An 18,380-nucleotide genomic window follows, 5' to 3' on the forward strand; every position below is an offset into this window, starting at 1 on the left:
ATAACAGTTTTCCAAATATAAGGCACACCCACCCACATTGGAAAGTGCTACAGTAGAGGCTGTGGATATGCACCACTTCTTCTACAGGGGGAAATGTGAGACCTGTTGTGGCTCAATCTTACTTCACATATAAGGTGCATCTGCCTATAAGGTGCAGGGTCATCTTTTTGAAGAATAACAAGGCTTTTGGGTGCGGCTAACACATGGGAAAATATGGTAATTCGTATTCTCACATTCTTCTGAAGACAGAAAGAAACACCACCAAGAATCCCAAAAGCACGCGGAGCAAGTCGAGTATCCTCTCCTTGATGAAGGAAAAATTACCGCATCAAATGAAATCAAGAAAACCAGAAAACGTTGATAAAAGCATGCCATGTTCTGTCATGGGAATCATATTCCTTAAACAGATGAAACATGTTGTTTCAGACTCCAAAAGAGTTTTGTAACTAAATGAAAGAATAAGTCAAACTGTGACGAAAATGAGATTGCTGTACAGTTCTACCCAAGCCACATCATGTACATGTACATACACCTGATTTCTAAGAGACCCATCAACAGCAATGTGCATCCCTTCACAACCTTTTCTCCTGTTTTTTTGTTGCATTCTACAAAGCTAAGCAGACTTTTCAACAGCACTCTCGTCACAGTCGGGGGTACAGTACGGTCACGCAACGAGCTGCAGATGTTCCACAAAGTTTAGTCATTGTCACGTCGCTTTGATGTCCCGGATACGCCGTCACTACAGATTGCACTGTGACAATTTGTTACCCGGTTTCATTTACCGCTCAGAGAAATCAACGTTCACTGCCCATTTTTGAATCTGTAGCCATCTCAATCCATATCAGTCAACCGTCCGCAATACAGATACTCCCGATGATGTTTGCGAGGGGATTCTTAATCAGCTGGCCCATTCATGACCCCGCACATAAGCGTTAAGAGTGACAAACGAAAGAAGAAACTCTTATTTTGTTGTAGGGCGGACCCTAAATGTTAGACAATGGCACCACTTACAACACCCCCCGCCCCGACCCCGGTTTGTTTATCTTTGTAAATACCTTTGTTAAGACTGGAAAGAATCATTAGCTTACGACAAATACCATGTTTTCCGCACTACAAGGCATTATAAGGCGCACTCTCAATGAATGACATCTTTTTTTAACATTTTCCATACGTAAGGCTCTTTCTGAAAACTCACTTGCAAAATAACTAAACAATTGTGTGAACTGTTAATCCATTCAGTGAACAGATAAAAAAACATTCTGATTATGTTACACTAAATTAAACGTTAGTGTAATCACAATATAGTAACACTCGTAATAGTGCAAAACATTAACAGTAACTCAAAAGTAATAATATCATAACTCGTTTAGATGTAATCACAAATACTGTAAACACACAAAAGAAAACCGTAAACACTCGTAATAGTCCAGACTGAAAAAAAGTGTGGTGTGATTGACTAAAGTCCATTAGCATTAGCCAAGAATAACTGGGCAAAATTGCTTGAAAATTGCTTTAACAGTAAATCTCCAACCAAATCCATTTCTTCCCCTCCTTCAGCCATTGTGGGTTGGCAAAACGGCTATTAAATCAACACAATATATTTGCTTATGCAGCTCGCTGCCGATACAGTGTGCTAGCGCTGGCCAGTATGCTCTTGTCACGAGCGGCTTGTGATCTGGGTTGCCAACTCGAAATCTGATTGGTTAGAGGAACAGTTTGATTGACACACTGACACACAGAACTGATTTTGAAGGCGTCTAGGTAGATTTCTGACCCTGGTAAAAAATGATGGCTGAAATATGATTGGTTAAATGCTTAAATATGAAAATACACGTCTGGAAGCAGCGCAACAGGGGAAAAGTAGTGAAAGGAAGCTGAAAGCCATTTTCGAATTACTAAGAATTCATGGACAAAATATAATTAACATCAGTCCGTGATTCTGATATTTTTAGGCCAGCAAAGGAGGCCTTGCATACCTTGACGGTCCACCACTGTGTAAACCTCACTTTATCATTTCAGTCCAGATATAAGTCGCACCGGATTATGAGATGCATGGTCAGCATTTGGAAACATTGAAGGTTTTTAGATGCACCTTCTAGTGCGGAAAATACGGTAGTTTGGTCTCGTCTGTATCTCTCGGTGTCTCGGTCAAATTCAATATCAAAGCAATATTTTCATAGACATTTTAAGGTGTATTTGAGAATTAGGTTCAAATTTAAGAGGGTTCACCGTATATCACTACTGTTGTGATATTTACAATATGGACAAGAGCGGTGGCCTTTCTGGAAAGGGAGATCAACAGAAACGGAGAATAAAAGGAATAAAAGTTGAACCTTAGAAGTCACACATCTGCTCAATTTGAACTGACCCAGTGGAACGTTGTGAGGTACCGCAGAGCACTAAACTGGATCTGAACGACGTCAGCAAGGCAAAGTCTAAAATGACTGTTTTACCTTTGCACACAGAAGCTCTGTTCATTATTGAAAAAATATGTGCTCAGTGTTTTTTTTTACCACATTTATCAACTCAACGTTTGACTGTACGGATATGGAAAACATTGTCACCCCTTTTCGCAATGAACAGAGCCTCTACTCTTCGGTGTCGATTCAAGACCTTGACTCAGATGTAAAGGTGTTTGATGGATTTAAGATCAGGGTTGTTTTTGCTTCTACGCCAAACTTTTCCAAGCACGTCTTCATGAGCCTTACTTGGTCAAGATGGGGGGAAAAAAGCCCCCTCCTCAAACTGTTCCAAATTGTCTTGGTCAGATAAAGAGTTAGCCTTGTGTGTGTTTTACTCATTCACTGCCAGACATGTACAAAATGTGTCCACTCCAGTGCCAGGGTTTTTGTCATTTTCACTCAAATTCCAGGACCAGCAGAATATTGAGTTTTAGGACTACACAAACATTTGATGCAGCGTAAGAAATCTTAGACTCTCTTCTTTCATCAGAAAAAAATAGTTAATTCCCAAGTTAAATGGGTCTGGAGTTATCTGAGCTTGAAATGGGGGCGGCTGTACAAAATACGATATAATACATATTGAATTGGATTGGATTGGATTGGATTGGATTGGATTTGCCTTTATTAGTCTCGCAGTGGAGAAATTTACATTTCACAGCAGCAAAGCAAAATATTGGTTTATATAACGCTTTAACAATGGCTGAAGTTGGAACAAAGCGCTAGCATGGAAAAAAAGGGAAATACTGCCCCCTCGTGAGAGGGAATAAAACATTGCCAGAGGTCTGACTAACTCTTTATCGGCAGTCCCCGCAAGAAAAACTCTCTTCTTTCAACAGGAAAAAATAGAGTTAATTCCTAAGTTATATTGGTCCGGAGTTATATGAGCTTGAAATGGGGCAGCTGTACAAAAGACAAATGCTGCGCCTTCATGGCATAGAAAGACTTCGCCAGTGGTCTGACCAGTGCTTTATCTGCAACCTGCAAAAAAAAACCAACACCCGAAACTAATTCCTGAATGGCGCTCCACGTCATATTTTCCATTCCCGAATAAATTCAGGAATGGCAGTGAATGAGTTAAAAAGGAAACAAAAAAAATTGTGGCAATTTTTCGCCATCAGAAAAAAGATCATAACAGATGCGGCACTGTAAATATCGTTAAATGCTCATTCATCATACATGTTTAAATGCCTTTAAACAATTACATAAATCATGTCAATATGTTGATTGAGTATGAATGGAGGCCACATGCGCCAAATATATCAAAACGGGGGCCTGCTCCAATAGTCATATTGTACATAAGGAAATGCAATCGATATCACCGCATGGTGCAGTCTGGGATTGTGCGCTCCCTCACCGTGAAGGATAAAAGATTATCCTCTTTTGCTCCTATGATGATTATTCCTTGTCATCCTATTCGGCGCAGTTCCAAGTGGGAGCAAGGACACATTTTTTCCATTCATCGCAGATGAATCGTTCCCGTCTTTGCCTTTGCCGGAGTGTTTTGGAGGGGGGGGGAAATGGGAATCAGCGTGACAGCTTGCGCTTCAACAGTGAAAACTCCTTTTTTGATGAAGTGTGACAAGCATTGGCCCGAACTGCATAGAAACTCAATCAAAAGGGGGAACAATGCAGTCAAGACTTTCCAAGGTCACTCAAAAGAATCGCTAATGAAGAAGAAAATGGGATTGGAAGAAAAAAAAAAGCTTAAAAAAAGCAATCTGGGGTTTCATTGAAGCCCATCAGAGGTGAACCGAAAGGAGTTTACAGAGTAGGAAGCAAACTAGGAGGAGGGAAGTCTGTCAAACGTTCTTATTCCCAAACGTGAACGGGCCTCAGTTTTCTTAAAGCCAAGCAATCGCTGATTCTACAACTTTCAATCAACCATTAACTACACAACAGGGGTGTGCGGGTGTCTGGGTGTGCGCGTATTCAAGACAGTGCGGACAAATGTGTGAAATAGTTGCTCGGGCTACAAGTGATGAAAGCCTCAAAGTGAAGAAGGCAAAATGGACGCAGCGAGAAATCCTTTTTGGATATTTTGTAAGGCTGATGTCAGGTTTCCAGACTTGATCTTTGCATTGTGATTGATACTGAGACTGATAAAATGGCACAGCTGGCAATGCCAAGTCCAGCAAAAAAAAAAAAATATCACAGGAGTTGGCAACCAAATGCTTTTGCACTTGAAGTCAACCGCAGTGAATAGAAGCACAATGGCTGCAGGACAGAACCTGCGGAGCTAAGGCGACGTCCTGAAGGCTGCCATCATTCAACATGGGCATATTTTTGCAAGAAAACAAAAGGTTGTCATGGTATTTTTTTTTTTTTTTGTCGGAGGGAACGGGGGGGATATGCTGGTGAGAAAAAAAGCCAAGTCAAACACGCAATGGCATCTGTCAACTACATTTTGAAATAGCAGTTCCTTTTCTTGATGGGTGAAACAGATCATTTGGGGGGGGGGGGCTGTGGGTTCTGTGGCATGGCGAAAACACCTTTTTACAAGTGTCTGAAGGCTACTGTGGTCAAGAAAGGCCGAAGCTAACATATTGAGCAGCTGAAGTCGTGAAATAAACCATGCACGAAAAAGCAACCTTGAGAGAAATCTGTTGAATGTATTTCTCAAAAAAAATAAAAAGTTTGATGTCTTGCACATTCCTTAAATTTGTTCACAAGAGCTAACCGCATATTTTAGCAAAATGTAAATCATAAAATGTTACACAGTACAGTACTCATTAGTACTGTACAGTACAGTAACTCATTCACTGCCATTCCCGAATTTGTTCGGGTTTTGTTTTTTCTTGCGAGGGGTGCGAATCAAGCTCCGATCAGACCTCTGGCAATGTTTTTCCCTCCCGCAAAGGTGCAGCATTTGTATTTTGCACAGCCGCCCCCACTTCCATTGCAGATAACTCTATAGCCAAATAAGATTGCCATATTTTTTTTCTGATGTTAGAAGTGAGTCTAAGGTTCTTCATTGAATGTTTATGTAATCCTAAAACTAAATATTAAAAAATATAATACAGTAATTATAAAAATACATAAATATAAAAATAAATTGAAAAAAAAGAAAGAAAACTTCCAAATGGCTTCTTCTGTGGAGCAACGTTCTAATTTTGAGGATCTTTATTTAATCACAAGGACCTGATGCGAGGGTTTTATTTAAAAAATATATGATGATGATGATGATGATGATGATTATTATTATTATTATTATATATTTTTTATAATTGTATTTTATTTATTGTATTCTATTTATAATTGTATTTTATTTATGATTGTATCTAGGCTTGTCTGTGACTGTAAAGTCTCCTTGAGAGCGTTGAAAGCCGCTTGAAATAAAATTATTATTATGAAATGTAAATTTCTCCACTGCGAAACAAATAAAGGCAAATCCAATCCAAATCCAATTATTTATTATTATTATTATTATTGTTGTTATTATTATTATTATTATTATTATTATTATTATTATTACTACTACTACTACTACTACTACTACTACTACTACTACTACTACTACTACTACTACTACTACTACTAATAATAATAATAATAATAATAATAATAATAATAATAATAATAATAATACTGATAAGCTGCTCATACGTGACAACATACACAAAGTCATTTCTGGTTTTAGCCCTGTTTTTTTTTTTTGCTTAAATGAGGGATAAAATTCCAATTTTGACTTGCAAGCTCTGAAGCTTATTTTGAGCCTTGAGATAAGATCATTTATCATTAATTATTTGCTTATTTAATCGTGTACACATTTGGCAGATTTCTTCAATGCGCCAATGAAACCATACCAGAGTAAATTGAAACAGAGAAATTACTCAACTCAACCATTACTTTTGGAGTTTGCTTAGTTTTCAATCCAACAGTGATGGGCCTCCTCAAAACTTGGATAAGTGGCAAGCCAGAGATGTCCCTGCCACAGCAAGAGATAGAAAAAAATAACAAATGGGGTTTTGGGCCAATGGAGGAGGCGCAGAAAGAGACGTTGAGCAAGACAAACATTTCCCGCTGTGGCGCTACAGAGTTATTGTCAAGTCCCATGTACGGGGTCGACCCCTACTCCCACGTCCACGTTCCCCTCCAGCCACTAGGACCGCTCTCCCGTTGGCCTGTTGCACCATCAAGTCCGCCTTCATCTGACACCAAATCAAGCAGTTGCCAAAGGGTATACTAGGTGCATACGCTACATCTGGTAGCTCACGCAAGTTGACGCGGGAAAGTACGTTAACACGGTTATAGCATCTGAATTGTGATTATCTGACTAACTGGGGAGGGTTTCGGATTCATAACGGGAGAAGTGTGTGTGGTCCGAAAGCAACCCAAATCTAAGCAAACTAATGAGCTCTGGTTTCAACCTCCGGACTCTCCAAAATACAACATTTGGAAGCATTAGCATACAGCTGATAGAGACTAACATGGAGAGTGGACAATGCCTTGTTGAAACTCCATATGAATGCTAATTGGAGTGGTCATTTAAATCAGTCAATGAGGGAGTGTTGCTAACAGGGATTATATGACCCCTCTTAAGTAAACACCAAGTGACCTCCATTACGACTACTTATCACAGCTACAGCCCTTTCCTCCCCCCCCCCATTGTGAGGGGTGAAGTCTGACACATTCCTTCCCCTGCCAACTGCCGGGGTCGGCAGTATGCACTGATAGATGCGGAACGCGGGTTGTTTTTGCGGTGATACCCTGAAAAATGAGGAACCATGGGTAAAATGGCGTAACAGAAAGCTCCAACGTATGTCACAATTCACCTTTCTGCATTTTTTATGCAACTTATTGTCAGCTACCTACCTAGATAAATAAATAAGCATACGTTGTCTGAAAAACTCATCCACAGATGCTCCCCTACTTACGAACATTCGAGTTACAAACAACAGTGGATACAAACATTTTAGTAGTAACATATGTATACTATTCTCTCCAGGTACATATCTTTATATAGCATAATTTTAGCATATATTTTAGTAAATGTTTTTTTTTTTCGGTACAAACCAATACAGGTTACTTATACATGCCTTAGAAACACCAATATAAGCCTTAAACAAACATTCCATACAAAATTATAGCACGGAAGCAACTTACAAACAAATTCAACTTACGAACGACTGTTCGGATCGTAACGACTGTTCGGAATGTATCTCGTGCATAAATTGTCTGTACTGTTATTTTATTTTTTTATGGAAATACATTTTAACTCATTTCCTGTCATTGCCAAATTTATTCGGGAATTGACAAGTGTTGACGTGGAGCGCCATTCCCGAATGTATTCCAGTTTTGGTTTTTCTTGGATTCCATACAAAATATAGCACTGAAGCAATTTATGAACAAATTCACCTTACGAACGACCGTTCGGAACATATCTCGTTTGTAAATTATGCGGCGTCTGGTAATGTCGAGTGGTCTTTAAAACCTGCCCCGATTATCTTTTTTTTCTTCCAAGTTTTCAACTCAACGGGTAATTTGCTTAATAAGCCCAAAAACAAAACAAAACAAAACAGGAGACGTCCAATGTTGAGTTCGCACGCACATCTCAACCGCGGCGCCTCAGGAACTGGAGTGTTTAAAATTAATCTGCCCCGTTCCAACCTGGGGGACGACCGCATCATAATCCAGCCATTGTTCGTGGCAAATGGGCCCCCGCTCAGTAAAAACGAGCTAAAATGATCCGAGAAAGATTGAAGGCAGGAGGGGGTGAGTAAAGGTCAGTCCATGCCTTGTTTGAACAACAGCACATTAAGTTAACCTACTTCCTCCAGCTTTACGGCGGTAATAAAGGGGAGGAAATGCTGTGACTCGCAGGCAGGACTGACTGCCTGCTTTGTGTGATGATCAATCAGTCCTACAGATGGAGCTCAACCAAAAAAATTAACCATGTTTACCATTCGGAGTACACTGACATGAGATGGAGCGCCATTCCCGAATTTGTTCGGCTTTTTGTTTTTCTTGCGGGGTAGGTGCGAAAAAGCGCTGATCAGACCTCTGGTAATGTTTTCCCCCCTTCCACGATGGGGCAAAATTTGCCTTTCGTCCATGTTAGCGTTTTGTTACGGATTCAGCTGTTGTTAAAGCAAATCAATATGTATGTACAGTAATCCACCCAGGACCACCCGCGACAGAGGAAAATCCGCAAAGTTGAGTTATACAATAATAACCCACGTGATAAGACAGAATGGGGTGCTGGGTGGGGCTGAAAAGATGGCTGTAAAACCATGAGATATCATGCTGTCATTGCGTGATGGCAGCGCTAGGAACCAATCATGCTGGAGCCACTACAAAACCTCTTAGTCATTTTGCATCTTTTTTTTAAATTCTGAATGTGTTTTTCCCTGAAAAAAAAATCTGCAATGCACTGAAACCACGATAAGTGAACCGCAAAGTAGCGAGGGATCAGTGTATTGTATTGTATTGTATTGTATTGTATTGTATTGTATTGTATTGTATTGTATTGTGTACCGCCGCCCCCATTTCAAGCTCAAATAACTCCAGACCCATATAATTTGGGAATTGTAAATATGACGTAGAGCGAATTTGTTCAGGTTTTGTTTTTACATGCTTGGGTGCCAATAAAGCGCTGGTCAGAGCTCAGGTAATTTGTTTTTCTTTCCACAAGGGGGAAGCACTTACCTTTTGTCCATGTTAGCGCTTTGTTATGACTTCAGCTGTTGTTAAAGTGCTATATAAATAAATATACATTGTATTTTGTACAGCCGCGCCCATTTCAAGCTCAGATTACTCCAGACTGATATAACTTAGAAATTAACTCTTTTTTTTTATGATGAAAGAATGAAGTTTCTAACGCTGCATTGAATATTTATCTAGACCTAAAACTCAATATTCTGTGGGTTCTGCAATTTAAGTCAAAATGACAAAAACCCTGGCACTGGAGTGGACACATTTTTGCATATCGTCTGGCAGTGAATGAGTTAAACAAGGCAAGGCATTCTTTCTGTCCCTTAACTCTGTCTGGAGAATATCTACCTTTGCCCTCACTGATGGGGAGATATTTCGAAACGACAAAGACTTTTGGGGCATTGAGTTACTTTTGAATCTCACTTCATTATGCGCAAAGGAAATGGAAAACGCTGCAGATGCTGCCAAATGGCCTCTTGATTTTAACAGCCACTAGCACACCGTGCATCACAATACCTCCTTGTTATGTGAGCGTGATGTAACGGTGCTGTAAAATGTATATTTTTTCCATCAAGGTTGCAGAGCCTGCGCTAAGTTTGTCCAGATGGCTAAGAAGGTAGAACAAACGTGAGCATACGTGCGCACTACCGCTGTTTTGTAGCAACTGTTTGTTGATCGCTGAAATACAAGGAAACGATGCGTTGTGTTATTTGCCCGGAGGAGACACCTGGTTTTCCTTTCATACTCATTTGTACAGAATACTGCCGCTACTTTTTCCAGCTCGCTTTCATAAACCCTCGTCCTAATTCAGATGTGTGCAATGAGAGATAAATGTTTTTTTGAGAGGAGACCAAGGGACAAATAAAACGGACCGAAAAGCAAAATGGAGATGCAATGATTTATTTGTTATTGTCAATTATTTTGAAAAAAAATCACTCTGGAATTCTGTTTTTATGACGGTACTACGAACAAAATCGTGCTAGCAACATTATTGATGTCACAATGAATGAATTTATACTGAGAGATCATCAGGACTTGGCGTGACAAATGATCCGATTTAACTCACTTGGTTGATAAATCATTCTTTAAATAAGGTTTTTGAAGATAGCAGAAGGAAATATATAACAATAACAATAACAATGATAATACTACTACTACTACTACTACTACTACTACTACTACTACTACTACTACTACTACTAATAATAATAATAATAATAATACATTTCATTTGTAAGCACCTTTTCAAAACTCTCAAGGTCACTTTACATTCCACAAAGGGGCCGCATTTGCCTTTTGTCCATGTTAGCGCTTTGTTACAGCCTCAGTTGTTGTTAAAGCGCTCTATAAATCAATATGTATCTATTGCATTTTGTACAGCTGCCCCCATTTCAAGCTCAGATAACTCCAGACCCATATAACTTAGGAATTAACTGTTTTGTTTTCTGATGAAAGAACAGTGTATGGTTTCTTATGCTGAATTGAAGGTTTATGTAGCCCGAAAACTCAATATTCAGTGGGTCCTGCAACTTGAGTGATAATAATAATAATAATAATAATAATAATAATAATAATAATAATAATAATAATAATAATAAGAAGAAGAAGAAGAAGAAGAAGAACAACAAGAAGAACAACAACAAAGAAGAAGAACAACAAGAATAATAATAATAATAATAACAACAACAACAATAATAATAATAATAATAATAACAACAACAACAATAATAATAATAATAATAATGACAAGATTCCTGACGGCCTGGCACTGGAGTGGACACATTTTTCCACATAATCTGGCAGTGAATGAGTTAAACAGCCTTCCTCCTCATCACCATCGTCATATTTTCGATATAAAATCGATATATCCGACCCTGTTTGCATGTAATTTTCTCCGTGCGTGCATATAACGGGACTATCAATATATATATATATATAGTGTGAGGTAGGCATTAGCGTGAAGGGTCTTGCCCAAGGACCCACACTGGATGATGTTTTTGTGCTCATTTTTTTTCTCTGCCCCAAGCGGGATTTGAACCCTCGTCTCCCGTATTCCCAACCAATGTCTTATCAACTGAGCTATCCAGCCGCCAGCTTCAGACAACACCCATGTGGGGTGAGATGAGGATTTTTTTTTATATAACATTCAACAATCAATTTCACATCCTCAATAAAGTCAATACAACACAATACACATCCATAATTTACCTCATCTGTGTGCAACATCGATTGAGCATGCCTGGAATTTTGTTTTAAGAACAGCTTTTGTCCATACAAAAGCGTAAACAGTTAAAACCAAGCAGCGAGTGGAAAACGGGCCCAAAAAGTTCCAATGGTCTCCTATCCTGTCACCACATTAGAGACTGCGCTGGGACATATCACTGGGCACCTCCTCTGGCTGCTGGGGGTGGTTGGGGCACCAGAGAGAAGGAAGTCCTGGGGGGGGGGGCTATTCTCACTTGGCCAGGCGCAAGGACTTTCCGATGTTGAGGGAGGGGAGTTGGGTGTGGGGATCCATATGTTTGTGTGCCACAAGGACAGGGGGTGTGCGGGATCAGATGTCACCTGATGACTGACAGCAACAGGCGCTCAAACTTACTGCATCCTTGGCTGCATTGTTGAGCTAACAGTGGAAAAGCAACACATCTGACCCACTTTGGCGTGTAAAAGTCATAATTAGTGGAGGGCGAAAAGGACAAGGATTGAAAAGGAAGCCCCGACCGTCATAATCTAATTTACATTTGTCACAAATGTCATCATGCATTGTTAAATTTTACAGGGGCCGTTTTAGTCTCCCTGGGCTTCGCCTCGCTGCAAAAGCGAGTTGGAGTCGTAGCCGCAGCCCGTATTTCAAATGCTTGTCAGAGCGGAGCTGTTGTACTTGGACCGTAACACGCAGCTCAATGTATCAGAGCCGCAGGAACTTGTATTTACTTTGCTTCCACATGATCATTCAGGATCATCCAAAGTTGTCTGCCAACTCCCTATCAGTCAGAACATCCGCATGTGGAGCTTCGACAGAAAAATGAGGAGGACCAGGGGGATATATTGTACATCTCCCATCTGCTCATCAGTAAACAAACAAAATGGCCTCTAATCGTATTTAGTCTTTCACGACTTGTTTACACTTGGTTTAGTCGTGATGTGAAGGCATGGCTGGATCGCCGTGAATGAGGCATTGTCAGATCTAATCCGCCCACCTCTAACTTTCCAAAGCAAAGCGATTCCCTTCCCTGCAGATCTGCCACACATGTACAGGACATTCATACCTACTGACAATTTTGAGTTTTAAAGGACAACCGACACCAATTTTTTGTTTCCTAACTGACATCAGAAAAACGTTTTATAGCATCTAAAATACCCAAAACACGCAGGCTGATAATTTTATGTGATTATGGGATTTATGTGGGACAAGAGATGTGAGACAATGTCTTTTCGTCAATGGATGCCACAGCTTTGTGTTTGCTTTCAACATTTAGCTTGTAGTAGACGTACAAATTCCACCATGACGTCCCTGATCCACTGGTGACATGGATACTTTGATCCTCTCCTCTTTCAACTAGAACTGCTTCATGTCATCACAAAGAGGGTACAGCAAGTCCTGAAGAATGAATGACTCTGTGTCTTTGTATTGGATTGGATTGTATTGGATTTGCCTTTATTTGTCTCGCAGTGGAGAAATTTACATTTCACAGCAGCAAAGTTATGAAAGAAATGAAAGTAGAAAAGCAAAACACAGGAGCTGCTGGAAAGGCAGCTACTCTCGCGGCGCCGTCTTGAAGTCAAAAGAACAAAAAAAAAAACTAAATAACAAATAACATGACAACACAAAGACACAGAGAGACATTCATTCTTAAGCACTTTCTGTACCCTCTTTGTTACATAAAGCTGTTCCAGATGAAAGAGGAGAGGATCAAAGCGTCTCTTCACCAGTGGATCAGGGACATCATGGTGGAATGTGCACGTCGACTACAAGCTAAATGTTTAAAGCAAACACGCAGCTGTAGCATCCATTGACGAAAAGAGATTGTCTCACATCTCCTGTCCCCCATAAATCAGCTTCAATTCCATCCCGCGACAGTTGCATATACGCATTGGCGCTCTGCGCTGACACTCCTTCCTTCATATCGCGGGCTCCTCAAGCCATGTATCCATCCAGCCGCAGACTGTCCGACAGCACTGACCTTCCACTGAACGAAGCGGGGCTGTGAAGATGCTGCCCATTACAGGCGCAAAAAAACACAATGGCCCCAGAGCTGTCCAGCGATGACAGTCGAATGGCACAGACATTCCTCCCTTTCAAAAACAGTACTGGCATATTCATGCTGCCGAAAAGGCGCAACCGCTCAGCACAGTCTCCTCCTTGATGAATGTTGTGGTCAAAAATGCTGAAAAACAATCTGTATCCGTTCCACACGACGCACAACAACACAAAGTGACAAAAGAAAACACAAAAACAAGACAAAAACAACAAAAAAAAAAGCAAGGCTCATCAGAGCACTTGCTGACGCCGAGATGGCGGCGCGTGAACACGCAGCGGCTCCCCTCTCCCGGCAAATTGGCGTTTTCATGTTTATGTTTGTTAAAGTAATTATAAGTGCCTTGCATGCTGGGTCCGAGAGGACAGTAATTTCATCTGTGCTGTATGTCATGCATATTAGCATATTTGACAATAAAGCTGACTTTGACTTTGACTTTTAGTCAAATGCTAAACACCAATAAAAATGAGTTAAAGTGTCCCAAAACTACTTCAAAATGACCTCGGAGATGGCGAGTTTCAGAAAGTCCCGCCCCCTTGTTCGTGACGTCACGCCAGGATACTCCTCCACAAAGTGCCTTGCTCCAGAATCAAAACAATGGCTTCAGAGAGTTCAGATTCGAAGAAAATGCTTTCTTGTTACTCATCCAGTTATGAATATGATTCAAATAGTTCTGAAGAGGAAAGCATAAATGTTTGCAATCCGTTAAAGAACTCCTTCCGTATCAACTCGAGCCGTCTGGACTCCAATGTAGCGTCCCAGAAAATGCACAAGATGGCGCACAAGCTCCGTTGGAAACGGGCTGATTTGTCTGCTGGGAATTATCCCCTTCTTTATGGTGTTACCGCAATTGGTAGTCTTGGTGCGACACGCAACGATTCACCATCGCGTTATTTATGTAGTTTTCCTTCTAATTTCGCAATCAGCACCATGTTTTCAGATGGAAAAAAGTGCCCAAAATACATTGTGTGTCGCTTTGTTGGTCAGGGGCGTTCCTAATGTGACGTCACTTCAGGAATTGTCATCAACTCGAAAACAACACTTCCTGAATATAAAGCGCGAGTCCCAAAACGTAAAATATAGCTTTATGCGGTGGAATCTTTGTAAAATGCACTCAGTAGAAGTCGTTTGAAGTGATTTTACAAATTATGGACGCAACTTGTCGGTTGTCCTTTAAACATACATTCCATACAATAATAGCACTGAAGCAACTTATGAACAAATTCACCTTACGAACGACTGCTCGGAACGTATCTCGTTTGTAAGCTGGGGATCGTCTAGTTTGTTTTTCTTGCGTCTGGTCATCCTCAAAATGGACTCGGTATGTCTGACTGTCAAATCCCACTCAACCCTGCATCGTTTTTTTTTTGCATCTGACTTTTTTTTAGTGGCCCTCAGTTTGAATCAGAGTGGACCAAATGATGCTGGGCGAAATCACAGAAATGGCAACCGCGTGTTTTATAGGGGATCCGTTGACAAGCGTGTCCTCTGAAAAGCAATGTACTGACCCTGGCACGGGAAACTGTGAATTGTGGTCAGTTTCTCGGCCAGCCAGCCGCGGGAGAGCTGCTTTCTCTACACAGACGTGTGTTCTTTCACTCTGGGAAGCTGATGGATGATGTTTGTTTGGTTTAGCTCTTGGAGAATGTGCGCACACACATACACACGTTTTGAGTAGAAGCAAGTTAGCCCTTCTCTCATTCCCCAGCCCATGTTGATTTTGGGCTCCTTTTAGTTTTTTTGAACTTACTTTTCCGTCTCTTACTACTCTGTGTGAAAACATTAACTGAGACTTTCCGCTCCCCCAACACTCGAGTTATAATGAGCCATGAACACAAAAGTTCCAGTCCCACAATAAACAGAAGACGTTCATCTCACCTCGTGCACAGTGGACCAGTAAGACGGCTTCCAAGAAGAACAGCGCGATCTTCAGTGCCGCCATAGCATCCAAACACAACTTCATGCTCGCTAACACTGAAACACACATGGACACAATGTGACATTGTAAATGGAAAATATTACTCAAAAAGATGCTCTACTCGTGATTCCCAACTTCTATGTCACGGCACATTAGAATGTTATGAGAGATCTCCAACTGTGCCGTGGGAAGCTCTCCAGTACAATTTAATGGCCCAAAGATTATTTTTTATTCACTACAAATAATGTATTGTTGGTAATACAGCTATGCCAGTGATGGATAATGATGTATAGTTTTCTATGAGCTGACAGAAGTGATGTGCCCTATTGTGACTTTTATGAGGAGAGGCCATAAATACATAATGTGCTTTTCAGCTCAATAAAGGGAGCGGAACACTGATTTACTGTGTTTTGGGGAAAATTTGTCCCATTTTTCAAGAAAACAGTCATAAAAGACTGCATTCACCAAACGAATCATCATCTTCGATTTTACAGCATCTTCCCATACTTTTCCTCCTGTATTGTATTTGCTTTATTTAATGTACTGTACATGTAAATGATAGCTGTCCATGTTAAGCGCTTTATTACAGCTTTAGCTTTTGTTAAAGCGCTATATAAATCAATATGTATTGTGTTGTATTAAGTGACTTTGTTCGTGTTATTCTTCTTGTGTATTAACGTAATTAAATATTTTCAGTAATACTACAGTTACATCTTCATTAAAGTCGTGTGAGGTTTTCACTCATACAGTTCCAATTTCAGTTCAACTGCAACCGTTACTGTAGAGTTGACCTGATAAAAATATTATATATATGTATACATGTTATTATTTAAAAAAAAATGGAGAAAAAAAGAACATGCCGATGACAAACCTGAACGTTGACTGAATCACGTCAAACTCGTACCAGCCTCCTGACAGTTTTAGCCAAAATCCGGGCTGGGTCCATGAATCAAAAGTATCTCCTGATTTTTAACACTCACACAACACACTAAACCTCGCCGTTGACATTTTAAACAACTTCGCCGAATTCAGAACGAAGCATAAGTCTCGACGACCCCCCTCGCCCCCACCCCCCAAAAGGGCACCGTGCGCTAATAAGTACAGCGAACCCAGCGTGCCTCTTTCCTGCCTCTCCGCCCCTGACCAACAAGTGACTAGTGAGTGACTCGTGCCGCGCGCAAGCTCGGCGAACGTGAGCGCGCGCGGAGGCTCCTGACCAATCAGAAGTCACCAATGCATTAACCCCTTAAATCCCATGACCCTGGCCAGTAAAAGCGTACAGAGGCGGTAAAGTAAGCCCCAGTTTCTCTCGGGGTATCCGCGCTTCTGACTAATATTTATTTATTTTGTTTTACTTGTTTTTTTAGTACGTTCTACAGTTGATTTATGTATGTTTTATGGTGATTTTATATTTAAACTATATGTACGTATTTTTCTCATTCACTGCCACACGTGCAAAAATGTCTCCCATACATGTTAAGTCTCACGATTTGGTCGGGAGACTCCCGATTTTGACCACAATACTCACAATAATTTGTAAGTTGAAACAAAAGAAAATGTAAAATAATAATAATAAATAAATGTTCTACTAATTGAATGTATAAATTCATTATCTCTGGACCCAAGCTCCTCTCCTGACGAACTGGTTACCCGCTACAACTCTATCTATAACTTATTTTATTTATTGTAGTCTATTTGTGATTTTATTTTATTTATTATAGCATCTATGCTTGTCTGTGACTGTAAAGTGTCCTTGAGAGCTTTGAAAGGAGCTTAAAATGAGATGTATTATTATTACTATTACTATTGTTATTTTTTTATTATTATTATAAATAAACAATGAAAGCAGTTTTGTGTGTTTTATTTACTTCCTACAGAGTCGCCAGTACAAAAATCTCACGATTTGTGATTTCCGAAACTTAACATGTATGTAACTAATATTAATTTACTTTCTTTTACTTATTTTTCAGTTTCAATAGTTAATTTATGTATGTAGGATTTTTAACTAGGCTAAGTATGCCATGGTCGAGTTTGAAACTTGAGCTCGGTTTAAAAATTAGTCTTTCAAATTAAGGTGTTTCAAAATAAGGTTTTAAACCAAGGACACGCAGAGGGTAGGGTCAATAGCACCCAAAAATTGGCAATATTAATATTAAAATTAAAGTGCAGTGCTGTTGAGCTAGCTAAATAACAGTGCTGTTGGGAAATACTTGCCCAATCAACGAAACGCTGCCACCTATTGTCCATATATGAACACTCCATTCATAGCATGTTCTCCATTGTGAGGAAAATACCACCAGTGACGTGCAGTCACTAGAGGCAGGGGAGGCAGTGCCTCACCTGTAATTATGTAAAGAAAAAAAATACATTAAATGATTGTATTTAGTAATGTGTGCTTTACAGATAATTTCCATTTAAAGTTACCATTTTGGATGTTTATTTTTTTTGAAAATCGCAGAATTTCCGTTCAAATACTGAGAAGAGACATGCGGTGAGGCAGCTGCCCTCTGAGCCTCACCATGGATTGCGCAACCGTTATGCCGTGGGATGGTATTGCTGTCTCTCTGTATGTCGGTATGTTTATTAAAATGTTCAACCACAGCTAAATTTACATAGCTTCGCTGGTGTATATAATGTACAGTGCTGTTTTTTTTTTCTTCATCAACAACAGTATGTGTGTAACGTGTTTGTTTCTTGTGCTGAGCTATTGAGTGATCATAAAACGCCAGCGAAGAGGCATTCGGTGAGGCACGCAGTTTTCCTGCCTCATGCTAGGGGTCGCTGGTGATTAACTGTTGTCAAGCAAATGGTGAATAAGCTGCTCTGTAGGGTCATATGTTTGTAAATCTGACTGATGATGTAAGTGCCTCACCAGCAGTGACGTGCAGTCAGTGGAGGCAGGTGAGGCAGTGCCTCACATGTCATCATGGAAAGCTGTCGTGGAAATATCAAATGAAAAAATAAATTAAACAGTTAGATGTATTTAGTGATTTGTACTTTAAAGTTCTTGTCCATTTAACTTCACCGTTTTAGGATTTTTTTCAAAATTGCTGAATTTTCACATTTACCATTCAAATACGAAGTAGAGAC

General features: G+C 40.1%; 1 protein-coding gene across 1 annotated transcript in view; it reads right to left on the reverse strand.

Moving 5' to 3' along the window:
- LOC148893473 (fibroblast growth factor receptor-like 1) overlaps positions 1-16,416 on the reverse strand; it is a 40,525-nt gene extending 24,109 nt beyond the window's left edge. The window contains exons 1-2 of the mRNA XM_089005036.1: positions 16,162-16,416; positions 15,251-15,346 (exon numbers count right to left, since the gene is read on the reverse strand). Of these exons, the coding sequence (XP_088861162.1) occupies positions 15,251-15,335 (85 nt within the window). The 5' untranslated portion in view covers positions 15,336-15,346; positions 16,162-16,416. The remainder of the gene's footprint in view (positions 1-15,250; positions 15,347-16,161) is intronic.
- Positions 16,417-18,380: the final 1,964 nt, after the last annotated feature.

This window comes from Hippocampus bargibanti, linkage group LG09 (assembly GCF_051943395.1).
Source record: "Hippocampus bargibanti isolate YZ-2025 linkage group LG09, ASM5194339v1, whole genome shotgun sequence".
In the NCBI taxonomy this organism is placed as follows: Eukaryota; Metazoa; Chordata; class Actinopteri; order Syngnathiformes; family Syngnathidae; genus Hippocampus; species Hippocampus bargibanti.